Raw genomic sequence first — 12,812 nt, 5'->3', positions numbered from 1 at the left:
AATACATTATTTTGGTTACTAACAGCAGAGTATGGTATAATTTTAATGGTCCGGCCCACTTTACATCTACCGAGGGCCACAATGTGAAATGAGTTTGACACCCCTGGGTTAGAGGGTTAAGTTCTCAGACATTATAAATTTATTTCCAGGTGGAACGGAGAAAGAGTCCAAATTCGGATGTTTGGGCCAAAAACAGCTATACTTGTCGTTATTGCAGCAGTTGCTCGAAGGAAAAACAAAATTAATATTCACCACAGTGGAGCTGGTGATCCGTCTGTCGAGCCCTGGGGCTGGTCAGGCCCCAGAATCGGGCGTTCCAGCCGATCACGGTGCCATCCTCGCAGGGTCGGCGGTGGGCCAGGTCAGCCCACATCCGGAACATGTAGACCTCCACCTGGCCGAGCACTGCGCCGCGCGGCCACTGCCGAGGACGGCAGCCCAGCCACAGGGACCCCGAGGGGGGGATGGCCTGGGCGATGACCGTCCGCTTGGCCACCAGACGTCCATTCAGCTGAAAGCCAAAGATCACCGCATGAACTCGGTGTGACTTTTGCGACCGAGTACAGAATCTCGCACCGATTACCTCCAAGCTGAATGACTTTCCAGGGACATCTCTCCTCAAGCATACCGTGTGCCACCGAGCCAGGGACAGACTAACGGGAAAGCGGTGCCGTACCCCAAGCAGCCACCCGTACACCGCCCCCTCATTCCCTTCCAGGCCCAGATCGGGCATGGGTGCGTGGACCGAGCTGTAGGAGAAGGCCACCCAGGCTCCAGGGGAAAGCACTCGGACATCCAAGCACACAGTCATCTGGGACAAAAAGGGCGTGAACGTGCTGTCCTGCAGGGTCCAGTGGTCCTTGCAGCCGTTCAGCACCGCCTTGGTGTCCCCCAGGAAGTAACCGAAAGCTTAAGCAGAACATAAAGGGGGGTGGTGTACAGGTTCTTTCACGTCTCTAAAACTAGAGTCCGACCAAAGTGGTTTCAGTGTTTCCTTAGCGCCGGTAGGCCACTAGGTGGCGCCAAAGCGCTATTTGTATGTTAGACATGGCTTTGGCCTGAGCACAACAACAAATAAGCGAATAATGCGGGACAGTTTTTTTTTTTCCTTCAAGCTAATCTTGCCAATTACCAGCGTCGTGTTCCGGTATGTTTTTGATTTCAGTTTTCAACGGGAGCGGTGGGCGTTTCCCTCCAACACCGCTCCTGTCATGCGTTATCAGTGGACTACATAAGGACTGCTACGCTGACAACCTGCTGTCGGATTATTCACCTTGCTCACGACTCTCGGACAAAGAGTTAATTCTCTCGACATTCGAATCTCGTTTATGCCGTTTTTTTTGTTGTTGTTTTTTTAAAAATCCGTGCCATGGTTTACTTTGTTTTGCTTCAATAAGTACCATTTCTCAGAATTGGATTTTACTTGTCTTTTTGTGACAAGCCATTTACTTTTTTTCCTTGACTTCTGCAAAGTGCTTTTTGTTCATTCCGTTCTTTTTTTCCTTGGCTCTGTAATTTGCAATTTATCTTTTGTCGGTGCAGATTATTTTATTTCTCTTCTCGTTTGTGGGATCCGCCCATGTTCCGGAACGTAACAATCAGAAATAAAATCTCCAAAAGGTTGAGCACCAGAACCGCATTGGGTGGCAATGGGACATTTGTACCTGGGATTGGAGCAGCTCCCAAAAAGGAAAGCCGGAGTACTTGGAGCAAAACATTTGTGCGCCGACCACTCCTCCTCCTCCTCCTGGAAACACATGTGAACAAAAGTAATGGGACACACCTCAAAATCAATTGGTCACCCTTGAGCAGAACCGGTTTTCATCTCATAATGCGAGTCGTTGGGGTACACAACCACACAGTTGGACTTTGGGCGTCACATGACTTACGCATGCCAACTTCCCAGCGGCCGATTGTTGTGTTTCAATCCATTTGTCAATTAGGACTTCCCGTTTTGCAGGCTTGCCCAAAATTCATTCCACACGACGCGAACACTTTGTTCCGCTTCCGCTTGCCGCCTTCGCGGAAGCAGAGGTGATGTCGACGTGTTCTCGTCGGGTAAAGTTTTCGGACCTCGGGGCAGGGTTGCTCCGCGAGCGCATTCAGATTTCCATCACTGGCAGGCTTTTGTTTGGCACGGCATTGTTCTGTTTCGGTTCACACACACTGCATATCACATGTCACGCTCTCATAGGCTCGCATTTACAAAATGTCACGTTATGTTTGTTACTAATGAATGGGCCTGATATACAGTAAATGTACAACATGATGAGTTTTTAAGATCACATTCAAATTATGAAAGATAATTACAGAAAAAAAGAAGTTACCTGTTGCTTTTTGGGTCCATTTTGTACCTTTCCTAGGTCGCAAGACTGGTCTGATCGTGTGGCCGTCTGGCCATTGCGCTTCTTCTTCTTCTTCGGTGGTGTGCAACAACAAGCGCGTCTCGCTCACTCTGCGCCGGTGAGTTTGTGAGCTCGGGGAAAAGACACTCAGCAGGGACACGCCCACGCGGAGGAGGGGTGAGGATGTCTGTGCGTCCATCCCTTCATCAGACTGTGTCATCCGTCAATCTGACTGGCCATTGTGAATCTCGCCACCATTTCCTCCATCCATCCATCCATCCATCCGCATCTTCTGTCTTTGAATCTGTGTTTCAGGTTGTCCCATCTCCCCTTACATGCATCCTTGCTGCAATATTGATTTTTGCTTCCATCTATCGGGGACATCCACCATTCATCACTGAGCGATCGATTCACGCTCATCTTTCCATCGAGCCGGGAAACTTCCACCCATCAGTCAAACTGACCTCCCGAGTCCTCTTTACCATGCTCGTCTATCGGTTCATCCAAGCCCTCTCATCCATCCTTCCGTCAATCTGTGCTTGAATCCATCCCTCCCGTTCCTCCGTCTCTCTCTCCATCCATCAATCCGTTCGCCGGGTATGACTGGAGGGCAACAGCTGGTGCTACAGGATGCAGGTCCAGACAGTTCCTGGACAGAGTATTAGCCTTTATTTGATCCGTCTCACTCTGCGCACGTGTGTGTGTGTGTGTGTGTGTGTGTCTGGGTGCCAAAACACAAGAAAGTATGTAAAATATTAGCACTGTCTAAGGTTGTTGACAAAAGAGCAATATTATCCCCCAGGCTCAATAGTGAAATGGATATCGGTGAGAGAAATGTTCCAGAAACACACCGGAATGTGCACACACACACACACACCCACATACACACACAGGTGTGTAGCTGCAAATTCAAAGCAGATAAAAACAACCGCACAGGCTCTTTGCAGTGGAGGGTGTGAACACAAGGAGGCAGCGAAGACCGCTGACTGTTCGGGTGACAGGCGGGCTTTGTTGGGTAGCACTGAGGGAGGAAAGAAAACAAAATCAGATGATTCCACAAGTGCAACAATGTGATCCAACAACACGTGTGCCTGAGTTGGGCTTTTAAAAGGTTGTTTTTTTTTTTTTTTCATTTGAGTCCGTAAGGTTGTTGTTGTTGTTGTTGTGGCTGTACAGCACAACAACAGCAGAGTTCTCAGCATTCGGAATCAAAACAGAAAAATAAATCATAAGATGACAACTACGTGAGGATTCTTAATGTGATTTGTTGACTAATAGGACCTTGATAGAGTAAAGAAAAGGGCAAAACATTCTTCTGGAATGAAGCTCCTTTTATTGACAAGGGCATGATGACGCCAATTTAATCACCGCGCCTTTATTTGTTCAGCATTTTTGTCCAAATACAGACGATTGCCTCCTTGTGCTGTCACTGCAAAGTACACTAAATGGACAAAAGAATTGGGACAGCGATGGGAAGACTTTGTATCGGGTGGGGTGTGTTTGAATTTTGTATCAAAATCAAATAAAAATATTCCAATGTGGTTTCCGCTAAATGTATTACTTTGTCTCAAATCACATCCGTGCTTTGTGCGCTGGAAACAGAAAAGGAAACCTCAGAAGCAAACAATCATCCAAAACATCTGGATAGGATGATCAATTAAGAGTCAGTGCTATTATCAATTGGCCGATCGATTAAGAGGGGCGTCCCAGAATTTTTGACAACTTTGTGTACCGCTCGATTCCATACGGCAAACAGCAGGCAGCAGCCGACTGGACCCCAAAAGCCTGAGCTCGGCTCTTTGCTTGTCTTGGACCAGCCCGTTGCCATGGAAACGCGACATCCAGCTCTTTGCTTCTTTTCCGCAGTCAAATGTGCATTTACTTAACCTTTTCCCCTCCGTTTTTTTTTCTCCCTCGCCCTTCACGAGCTTCGTCTCGCAGTCAGCGATCCCATTCCCATACGGCGAGCTCCATGGCAACCCCATGCAGCCCGTTTCGGATGTCGTCCTCCTCCAACACCCCTTTGATTAAAATGATTCGGATCGTTATCGGGCTTCTGCAAAGCTCGATAATGATCCGTGATAATGATGAGCTTATCACTTGAATCAGGTGAGCTGGAGGAGGGAGGCATCGAAAACAAGCTGGATGGGGACTCTTGGGGGGGGGGGGGGGGGGGGGGGGGACGTGGCCACCCCTGGCGTCAAAGTCTCGAAAACGCGTTGCCATACCGCCGTGGTCAAACCGTAGTGATTTGGTCGACCACCCGAGTGCTGTCATTCATCTCCACGCACTCCACTTCCTGCCGGGGCCCGTCGCCGGCTTGGGGGCGGTGGGCTCGGCTTTTGGAGGGAGGCAGGAAGGTGAGCAGGGTGGGCAGGAAGGCCAGCGTGTGGAGGGCGGAGCATCCGGCCGTCAGCGCCAGGCAGCGGAAGAGCGTGCGCGTCAGGTTGGAGCGCACCGAGCCCACCGGCGCCAAGGCGGCGCCGTAACAGAGGAAAGCCTGCAGCGAGGGTACGCCGTGCCTCTCCAGAGCCACCCTCACCCAGCGGGTCCTGCTGTCGCCCCGGCCGGCCGCGAAGCCGCACAGGAGCGGCCCGCTGCAGTCGGCGGCGTGTCCCAACGCCAGGATCAGACAGAGCACGGACACGCAGTCCAGCTCCACGCCCCACAGGGTCATGAAGCCCAGGACGCCGAACTGCACCGAGAGCATGGTGAGCCCCAGCCACACGGACACGAGGGGCTCCACCACGGCCAGGGAGGACAGACCCAACAGGAAGAGGACGGCCAGGAGGGAGTGGCGCAAGGGCGAGCTGACGGCGGCGGCGTAGCGATCCAGGTAAACGAAGGACGGGTTGAAGATGAGGAAGCGCACGCGGGAGGTGAGCGACAGGCGGCGGAGCGTGTCCAGCAGCACCGACATCTCCTCGCGTTTGTTCTCCGTGGTCTTGGCCACCAGGAAGATGCGGGACGCCGCCACGTCGGGCTCCTCGCCGGGACCCCGCTCGGCGAAGATGATGTCGTCGGCAAAGTGGGCAAACCGAGGTTCCCGCAGGAATCCGTGGCGGAGGGTGTGGGTGAAATTCTCCCGGGCCGAGCCGGTGGACTGGTTGCGCTCGGACAGGTAGGCCAGGTAGGCCTCCAGCCAACTGATGCGCTGGAAGCCTTTGGCGTACTCCAGCAGGTCGCGTTGCACCGTGGTGTTCCAGTAGGGGGCGCTCTCGTAAATGTAAAAGCCAATAACGGGCGAGTAGGAGCTGAAGTAACGCTGCTGGGCGCGGGTGTACGAAGCCGTGGCCGTGTCCATGGCGACCAGCGAGCTGGGCTCCGAGCCCTGGGCTACCTGTTGACGACACAAAATGAGTTACTGCTGGGTTAGTAACAAACTACGCATATTTTCTAACTGCAATTTCGTCGATGTCTTTCTTTTCGTCCTTCACGGCGAGCAGAGAGGGGAGGGGTGAGCAGTTACGCATGGAGGAAGAGGGAGGGAGCATGATTGCACTGCAAACATGGATGCAGTTTTACTCATTTTTTAAAAATGTACAAGTACATCAGCTGCCTATTCAAAAAAAATAACTCAGCAGTTATGAGACAATGTGACTTACCGAGAAGAATTAAAAACAGAAGAATTTATTATATATTCTCTCTCTCTTTCTCACACACACACACACACACACACACACACACACACACACACACACACACACACACCTGACATAATGGCGAAAAGGTCTTCTCACCTGCAGGAATCCCATGAGCCCAAAGGAGATGTAGACCAGGTAGAGCAGCACAACAAAGGGCTTGACATAAGTATTGGTGATCCAGTCTCCGTAGCAACGCCTCACACAGCCTAGCAAAAGGTGCGAGTCCTGGGGACAAGGGTCCGAGGCGTTAGGGTGGACGGGAGTGTTCATCAGGTGGTTGTCGGCCGCCCGAGGGTGAATGTAAGTGCGCGTGTGCTCCATGCTGGGCGGGTGGGGCGGGTGTCCGAGGCCATGTGGCGTCCCGGTGGCGGTCTGCGCCTCGTCCTGATAACGGGTGTACATCAGGCATCTGTACCAGGCCGGCTTAGAGTTCAGCCGATCCTGTTTGGGCACTCGTCGGCAAAAGCAGCCGTGTCTGTAGCCGGTTTCCAGGTAACCGGTGAGGACCAGGCAGGAGCTGTAGAAGGAGAGCATGTAGGCGTAGCTGACGCTCACAGCTAGCGCGGCGGTGCGGCAAAAGAGGCGCACCGCCTCCATGTTGGTGAGCGGCGAGGCGGCCAAGCCTAAAGTCATCAGGTGGAGCGCGGTGGAAGCCGAGAAGCGAAGCATGACGTCCTCGAAGACGCTCGCCACGCGCTCTTTCACGTGCTGGTCCTCGCGGGTGCGTCGCCACGACGACAGCATCTCGAAGGAGCCGAAGAGGCCGTGACCTGGGAAAAAAAAAAACGTTAAAAATGTTACAAAAATAAATAAAAGTGGGCAAAGAGTTCATGATGTGGGAGGGCAGAATGTTTTTTTTTTTTAAATCTGGTCGCTCAACATCACAGGAAATTTCACTGTCAAGGTTATAAAATTTGGGCAATGATACAAGACAATTACAGAGCCAAAAATAACAAAGATACTGCACGATCATATTGCAGTAACAGAGCCTGGGCGGGTACATCTCAGTGTTTGCCGCCACATCTCTGGTTGCCACGGTGATTCAGCAGTGGCACCGCATTTGGGTGACCTCGACATGACAATGCACTTCACACTTTGGATGACAACGAGCAGGAGCTAAGCAGCCTTTGAACAAGTTTCTTTCTCGTGTTGTCGCATTATGCTGTCGTTCCGTCCGATGAATTGTTTTTACGGTCGGCTGTAAAACGTCAAGTCAGCTGCATAAGCCGAGCAAGTCAAGGTTGCGCGTTGTCACTCATTTCAAATGATGCCCTCTGTACCCCGCTGGAGGGAAGCATCAGATGTAGCAGACAGTCAACACAGGCAGTGTGGCAAAAATCATTAAGCGCGCTCAACCCTTGCGGCGGATTTTTTGTTGTTGTCTTTGATAGCATTTTTTGCAGCGTGGAGGTCATGTTTGTTTTTTTGTTTTGTTTTTTTGTGCTCAGCAATTGGCCGGATGCTGGAAGACTGGAAACAAAGCGATCAGCTTTCAAGTAAATCAACAAAGCGTTGATGAGAGTGCAGAGGGGTGGGTTGCCAGATCTACTGGATATCAAATGAGTTTTACCAAGACTTCACATTTGTTTTTCTCATTTTGAAACATTGAAAAAAATAAAATAAAAATCAACTACGGAAAGTTGAAAGATTTCAGTGTCGCAAATCAATTTCCCAATTGAAATGAATGGAGATGCTATTCATCCATTACAGATTTTGCCACCAGCGGGCGGTAACGATACATACTGCACAAAACAGTCACAGCTCCTCAGTCAACTGCTGTCATAGTCTTCACTGAGGATAAAGAAAATATGCCTACAAGCATTGCCGTTATCTGTCCCTTCTTTTCTAGCTTCAGACGGTCCTGATAACATGCATACGTGGGTCAGAATGTCAATAAATAATCGATGATTAATTATGGTCAACTTACCCAGCATGACGAAAGGAATGCCCAGGTAGGTGGAGTTGTAAGTGGAGCCGCTCAGGTTGAGGATTCCGGCGGCCGTCAGTCCGGCCAGCGTGACGGACAGCAAGGCCAGCATGCCCAACCACGGCTTGGAGCGGACGCAGTCCCGCATGGAGCAGCACAGGACGGCCAGAACTCCGCACAACCCCAAGCTAGCCAACAGGGGGCGCCGCGCCAGCACGGAGGAGAACTGGAAGTCGGTCCTGAGGGACGACGACGTGGCCGGGTAGAGGCCCAGCTGGGGGTGGAGCGCCGCAAACTCCCGCAGGTGGCCGCAGAAGGCCTTTTCCCATTGGCTGGCCACGCCCTCCATGAGCCCGCCGCGCACCTGCAGGTAGTAGGTGAGCTGGAGCGCCCGAGCCGACCGCACGCCCTCGCCCCGGGGCCCTCGGGCCGCGCCGTTGGGGGCCCAGATTTGGACACCGCCCAGCTGGTGGCCGATGTAGGCCTGTCGTCCGTCGGCCAGCCGCGTGATGGGGTAGCGCAGCACCGGCGCCGAGCGGTTGGCGACCTGGGCCGACCGGATCTCCTCCATGGCGCGGATAATGTCGTCCACGATGCACACGTTCTTGTCGTCGGGGAGACACAGGTGCGAGAAGGAGTAGTTGAAGCTGGTGGGGCCGTTCGGGGGCACTGTCACCTGCATGTGGTAGATGAGTCTGTGCAGCTGGCAAGAAAGGATTGACGCGTTTAGTGGAAATTGGAAACGGCCCTGAGAAAACCCTGCCACCAATCACAGTGCCACGCCCACAAAAAATGTTGACAGGTTGGTGTAGTGACTTTTTATGTAATACAAGTAGGAACTTCACTTAGACAAAACTAGTGCTTTGGCACCATTTTGTGGCCTTTTTGGGGCTGAAGAACTTTGTTAAAGTGAGGTTGAGGAGTTTCCCGTCCATTAGAGTAGTAAATGGCTGCTGTCTAGTAGCATCTTCATGACAACGAACTATGTTAAAAATGAGTTGAGGAGCCCCATTTAGACAAAAGTAGTGCTTTGGCACGACCCCGTGGCATCTCGGGGACAAGGAACTAAGCTGAAATTAGTAGAGGAGCTTCACTTTCTACAAAAGTAATAATTTGCTGCCATCTTGTGGTATTTTTGTGAAAAGGAACTGCTTTGAGATGAGTTGATGAGCCTCATGTAGACAAAAGCAGTGCTTTGGCATAATTTCGGTGCCGAGGAAACTATGTTGAAGCGAGTTCTTTCAGGGATTTGCTGGGGATGGGTTCCACAGAAGAAGGAAAAAACAGCAATGAGCATTGGTTGACTTTTTTTTGAAGTATTCTTTCACACACGTGGGTGCTTGCAAGCATGTTATCAAGAGGTGCCAACATCCACACGGCTACCTAGCAACAAACCAGATGCGAGGCACACTTCACTTTTTTTCTGTTATTCCGCGGTTGCTTTTATAACCACAGTTTTTTTCCCCAGTGCTTTTCATTTCAGGCTTGAAACCTCAAATGCATTTGTTGCCTTTTTACGGTAAACTGGCTTTTCACACTAGCTCACTCGCCAAACGACACCCCAATTAAATAATTGTGGCATATGGCAGTAAATTTGTCCTCCTTTCTCACAGCAAGCGTTTACTTTGGCCGGCTTGGTGTTTTTCCGGCTTTGATTTATGCTCACCGAGGATCGCACTTTGTCAACACGCAATCACCTGAATGAGAAACTTCCACCGCTGCCAGTGAAATGACAACTACGTTTGTCCCTTTTGTTCCAAAAGTGATTTAAGTTACCGAAGAAGCATCAATTCAGTTCAGTCCCGTCTCTGCTCAATTTAAGTAAGTGCTGGCAGGTTTGTTTCGTGTCTCTGATTTTAAAAAAAGGGAAAAAAATCACATCATCAAGTATTGGGATCCAATATAAAGAGCAAAAACGAAAAGAAAAACAGACCGCCTGCACAAGGATGGTAATGCTCTCTTTTTGTCCAACTGTTTTTTGTTTTGTTTTTTTAATATCTGCATTCTAATTTTCATTTTGATGCCATAATTCGATTTAAAACGGAACGGACCATTTTAAAGTTTAAAATATTTAAAGAGTTTATGATGATCATGTAACAGTAATACCCTTTGACCCATTTGCAAGGAGGGGAAAAGAAGGGGATGAAAATTCTTGCACTGGACTTATTTTTGTTACTTTTATAATTATATGTGATAGATTTGATCAATATTTCCAATTTAATGGCGGTGGTATGTTGCAGGTCAAGTGAACCCGTATTTAAATAAAAAATCCGCGACCTCATTCAGCCTCGACAGGTCAAAGTGGATGCTTTTTCAATGTAAAAAAAAATATATATATATATATAATATAAAAATTAAACATTTGTTTTGTTCTTTTCACCAAATAATATAAAAATAGAAAAGAAAAAATTCAACACATTTTTCACACACACACCAAAAAAAACTGAATGGAGGGTTCGGGAGAGACCTTTGAAATATTGCACCTCGCGCGGTCGCTCCGCTGCTTACCTTGAGTACGGCGTCCAGATTGGGCGGCTCCAGCACGCTGCCCCGCCGGGCGGTGACGATGACGCGGCCGTAGCGGCCGGGCGTCTGCAGGTCCGAATAGAGGGCGTGCTTGGAGTGGTTGATGGGGAAGAGGCTGTCCACCAGGTTGCCTTCGATCTTAGCCAGGCTGTGCTTGGGCGCCAGCAGGCTCTGCACGTCCTCCTCCACGTGGTAGCGGCTGAAGCTGGCGCCCAGCAGCACGGCGAGCAGCACCGGCGTGGAGGCGAAGAACACCGGCTGGCTCGCCACGAAGCGGCCGAGCGCGCGGAAGCCGCCGCTCAGGCCGGCGTGCAGCACCTGGCGCAGCATGGCGGCGCGCGGCCGACCAGCTTCCAGCGGCCGCTCCAGCCTCTCCCAACCGGCGGAAAGCCCCGAGGCGGCGCCGAGCTGCATCAGGGGCAGCCGGGCGCATCGGTTCACGGCCCGCTTCTCCGCATCTGCGATGTCTCGTGTCAGTTTATTGTCCTCCTCTCATCTGCCATGAAGTCTCTCTTGAAAAATTGGGAGAGTGACAATTAGTGAGACAGTCGCCGCTCAGCCAACCCCCGAGTCGTCCTACCTGATGCTGCAGCGGGCATCCCGGCTCAAAACGCCACAGACAAGCTGCGTCTTTCGGCGTGTTTGAGCGGATCTTCCCCGCCCCCCCGACGGAACCTGCACCCCCGAACGCTCAGCCCAGCCCAGCGCGGCTGTTTAGTAGTCTGTGCGTATGCGTGTATTACAGGTGTAGAAGGAAAGATTTCAAAATAAGAGCGCCTCATTGGACGACGTGGAGTGAGACAAAGTGTGAAAAGGAACCAATTAATTTAAAAAAAATATGAGAACAGGAAAAATACAAGCCAACATCACATCATAGAGGAAGTTTCAGTTGTGCCATTTCAAAATAAAAGCCCACAACGAAGCGCTTCAGGCAGACTCAATAAGTGCTGGTAGGTCATTAAAATAAAACATCACAAATTATACACTTTAGTAAAAAAATAAATAAATAAATAAATAAAAAGCATGCTTTAAAAAAAATTCTTTTTAAGCGTGAGTGAGGTAAATTCTCAAATTTGTCCCGATTATCGCTACATCATATTCTGCTTCGGAGGCATCCAGCAATCTGGCTCTTACTTTGTTCATAAAGGAGTGAGAATTCTCAAATGCGGTGGCCCAATAGCGGAAATTTGAATGATGTAATCAGTCCTGGTAGAAGGCTAATGGAGGAGTTGGGCGCAAAGTGGACGTCCCCTGTGTTTGTTTACGTTTGAAACCATGATTAAATTAAGACCCAATTCGCTTTTAATAGGCTTGGGCGAGCCAATGAGTGAGCGAGTGTCTCCCGAGGCAGGAAGTGAGTGCAGAAAAGGAAATGAAAGAGAGTGGTGGACATGGCGCCCTGGGGGGATTTTTTCTGAGAACCAAAGTCATAATTAGGTCAAAGATTTATAGCAAACGGAATCGTGCGTACAAGCATTTTTTTTTTCCTGGGTGATGTGACGTCCATTATTTAGGCCGCACGTCGGTGCTTCCTCATCCCTATGTTTCGGTGCAGCTCGTTCATTAATAAAGAGTCCCCTTTACGCCCCGCTGCCCCACACTCATGTATAATTGATGACATCATCCATCTCTGAACCGCTCCAAACATGCCCGCCATATGTCCACGTTCCGACCCAGATATGCAAGAAATGTCCAAACTCATGAAATGAGGAATTTGGCTGAACTGTGACGTGAATGAGGAATGTAAAAAAGAGAAAGCACATCTCGACCGCTATAAAATCCGAAACATTGGAATGATTGTTTTCATATTTTCAGAGGTTGAAGTGGGCATGAGTATAGATGTGCACATTCATTTTGGTTATGATTGTTTTGAGTTTTGGGACACTAAATGGCGTTCAGCTTTTTTTTTTTAGAAGCCGGTCACATTAATTTAACAACAGTTTGACATTCAGCAACGTTAATTGAACTTACATTGAGCCTTTTAGAGCATCCCCGTGAACAGTTGCTACATGGCTGCGTATTTGCCAGCTCTCTGTTTACCGAGTGAAGTGACCGTCCATTATTTCTTAACGTCTGAACAAAGAGAGAACGCTCAACAGGCCTGGAAGGAGGCTGCGGAAAGGGCTGGTCACAGGGAGGATGTGGTCAAAATTTGATTACAGGCCAGAAAAAAAGCAGACGGGAAAATGTTGCGATTGGGACAGAGAAGACCTAAACGTTGGTGCAGCACTATGTTGCCTTTCCTAACGCTGCAAATCTTATCTTTGAGTTTCGTGAACGCACAGCGGGGAGAGCGCACGTCTACATTTGCAAACTTAAACGCTACTGCTTCACAAATTCAGATAATATGGCGTCCGAGACGGCAACATT

General features: G+C 49.9%; 1 protein-coding gene across 1 annotated transcript; it reads right to left on the bottom strand.

The window, feature by feature from the left end:
• Positions 1 to 4,264: 4,264 nt before the first annotated feature.
• On the bottom strand, positions 4,265 to 11,174 carry ptchd1 (patched domain containing 1). Its single transcript, XM_052053824.1, has 5 exons — positions 11,023 to 11,174; positions 10,425 to 10,954; positions 7,917 to 8,619; positions 6,086 to 6,759; positions 4,265 to 5,685 (listed from the first exon to the last, which is right to left on the bottom strand). The coding sequence occupies exons 2-5, from the start codon at positions 10,854 to 10,856 to the stop codon at positions 4,582 to 4,584; spliced, it is 2,913 nt and encodes a 970-aa protein (XP_051909784.1). The 5' UTR covers positions 10,857 to 10,954; positions 11,023 to 11,174; the 3' UTR covers positions 4,265 to 4,581.
• Between the last annotated feature and the right edge of the window lie 1,638 nt (positions 11,175 to 12,812).

This window comes from Hippocampus zosterae, chromosome 20 (genome assembly GCF_025434085.1).
Source record: "Hippocampus zosterae strain Florida chromosome 20, ASM2543408v3, whole genome shotgun sequence".
Lineage (NCBI taxonomy): Eukaryota > Metazoa > Chordata > Actinopteri > Syngnathiformes > Syngnathidae > Hippocampus > Hippocampus zosterae.
This window is presented reverse-complemented; position numbering and strand designations above follow the sequence as displayed.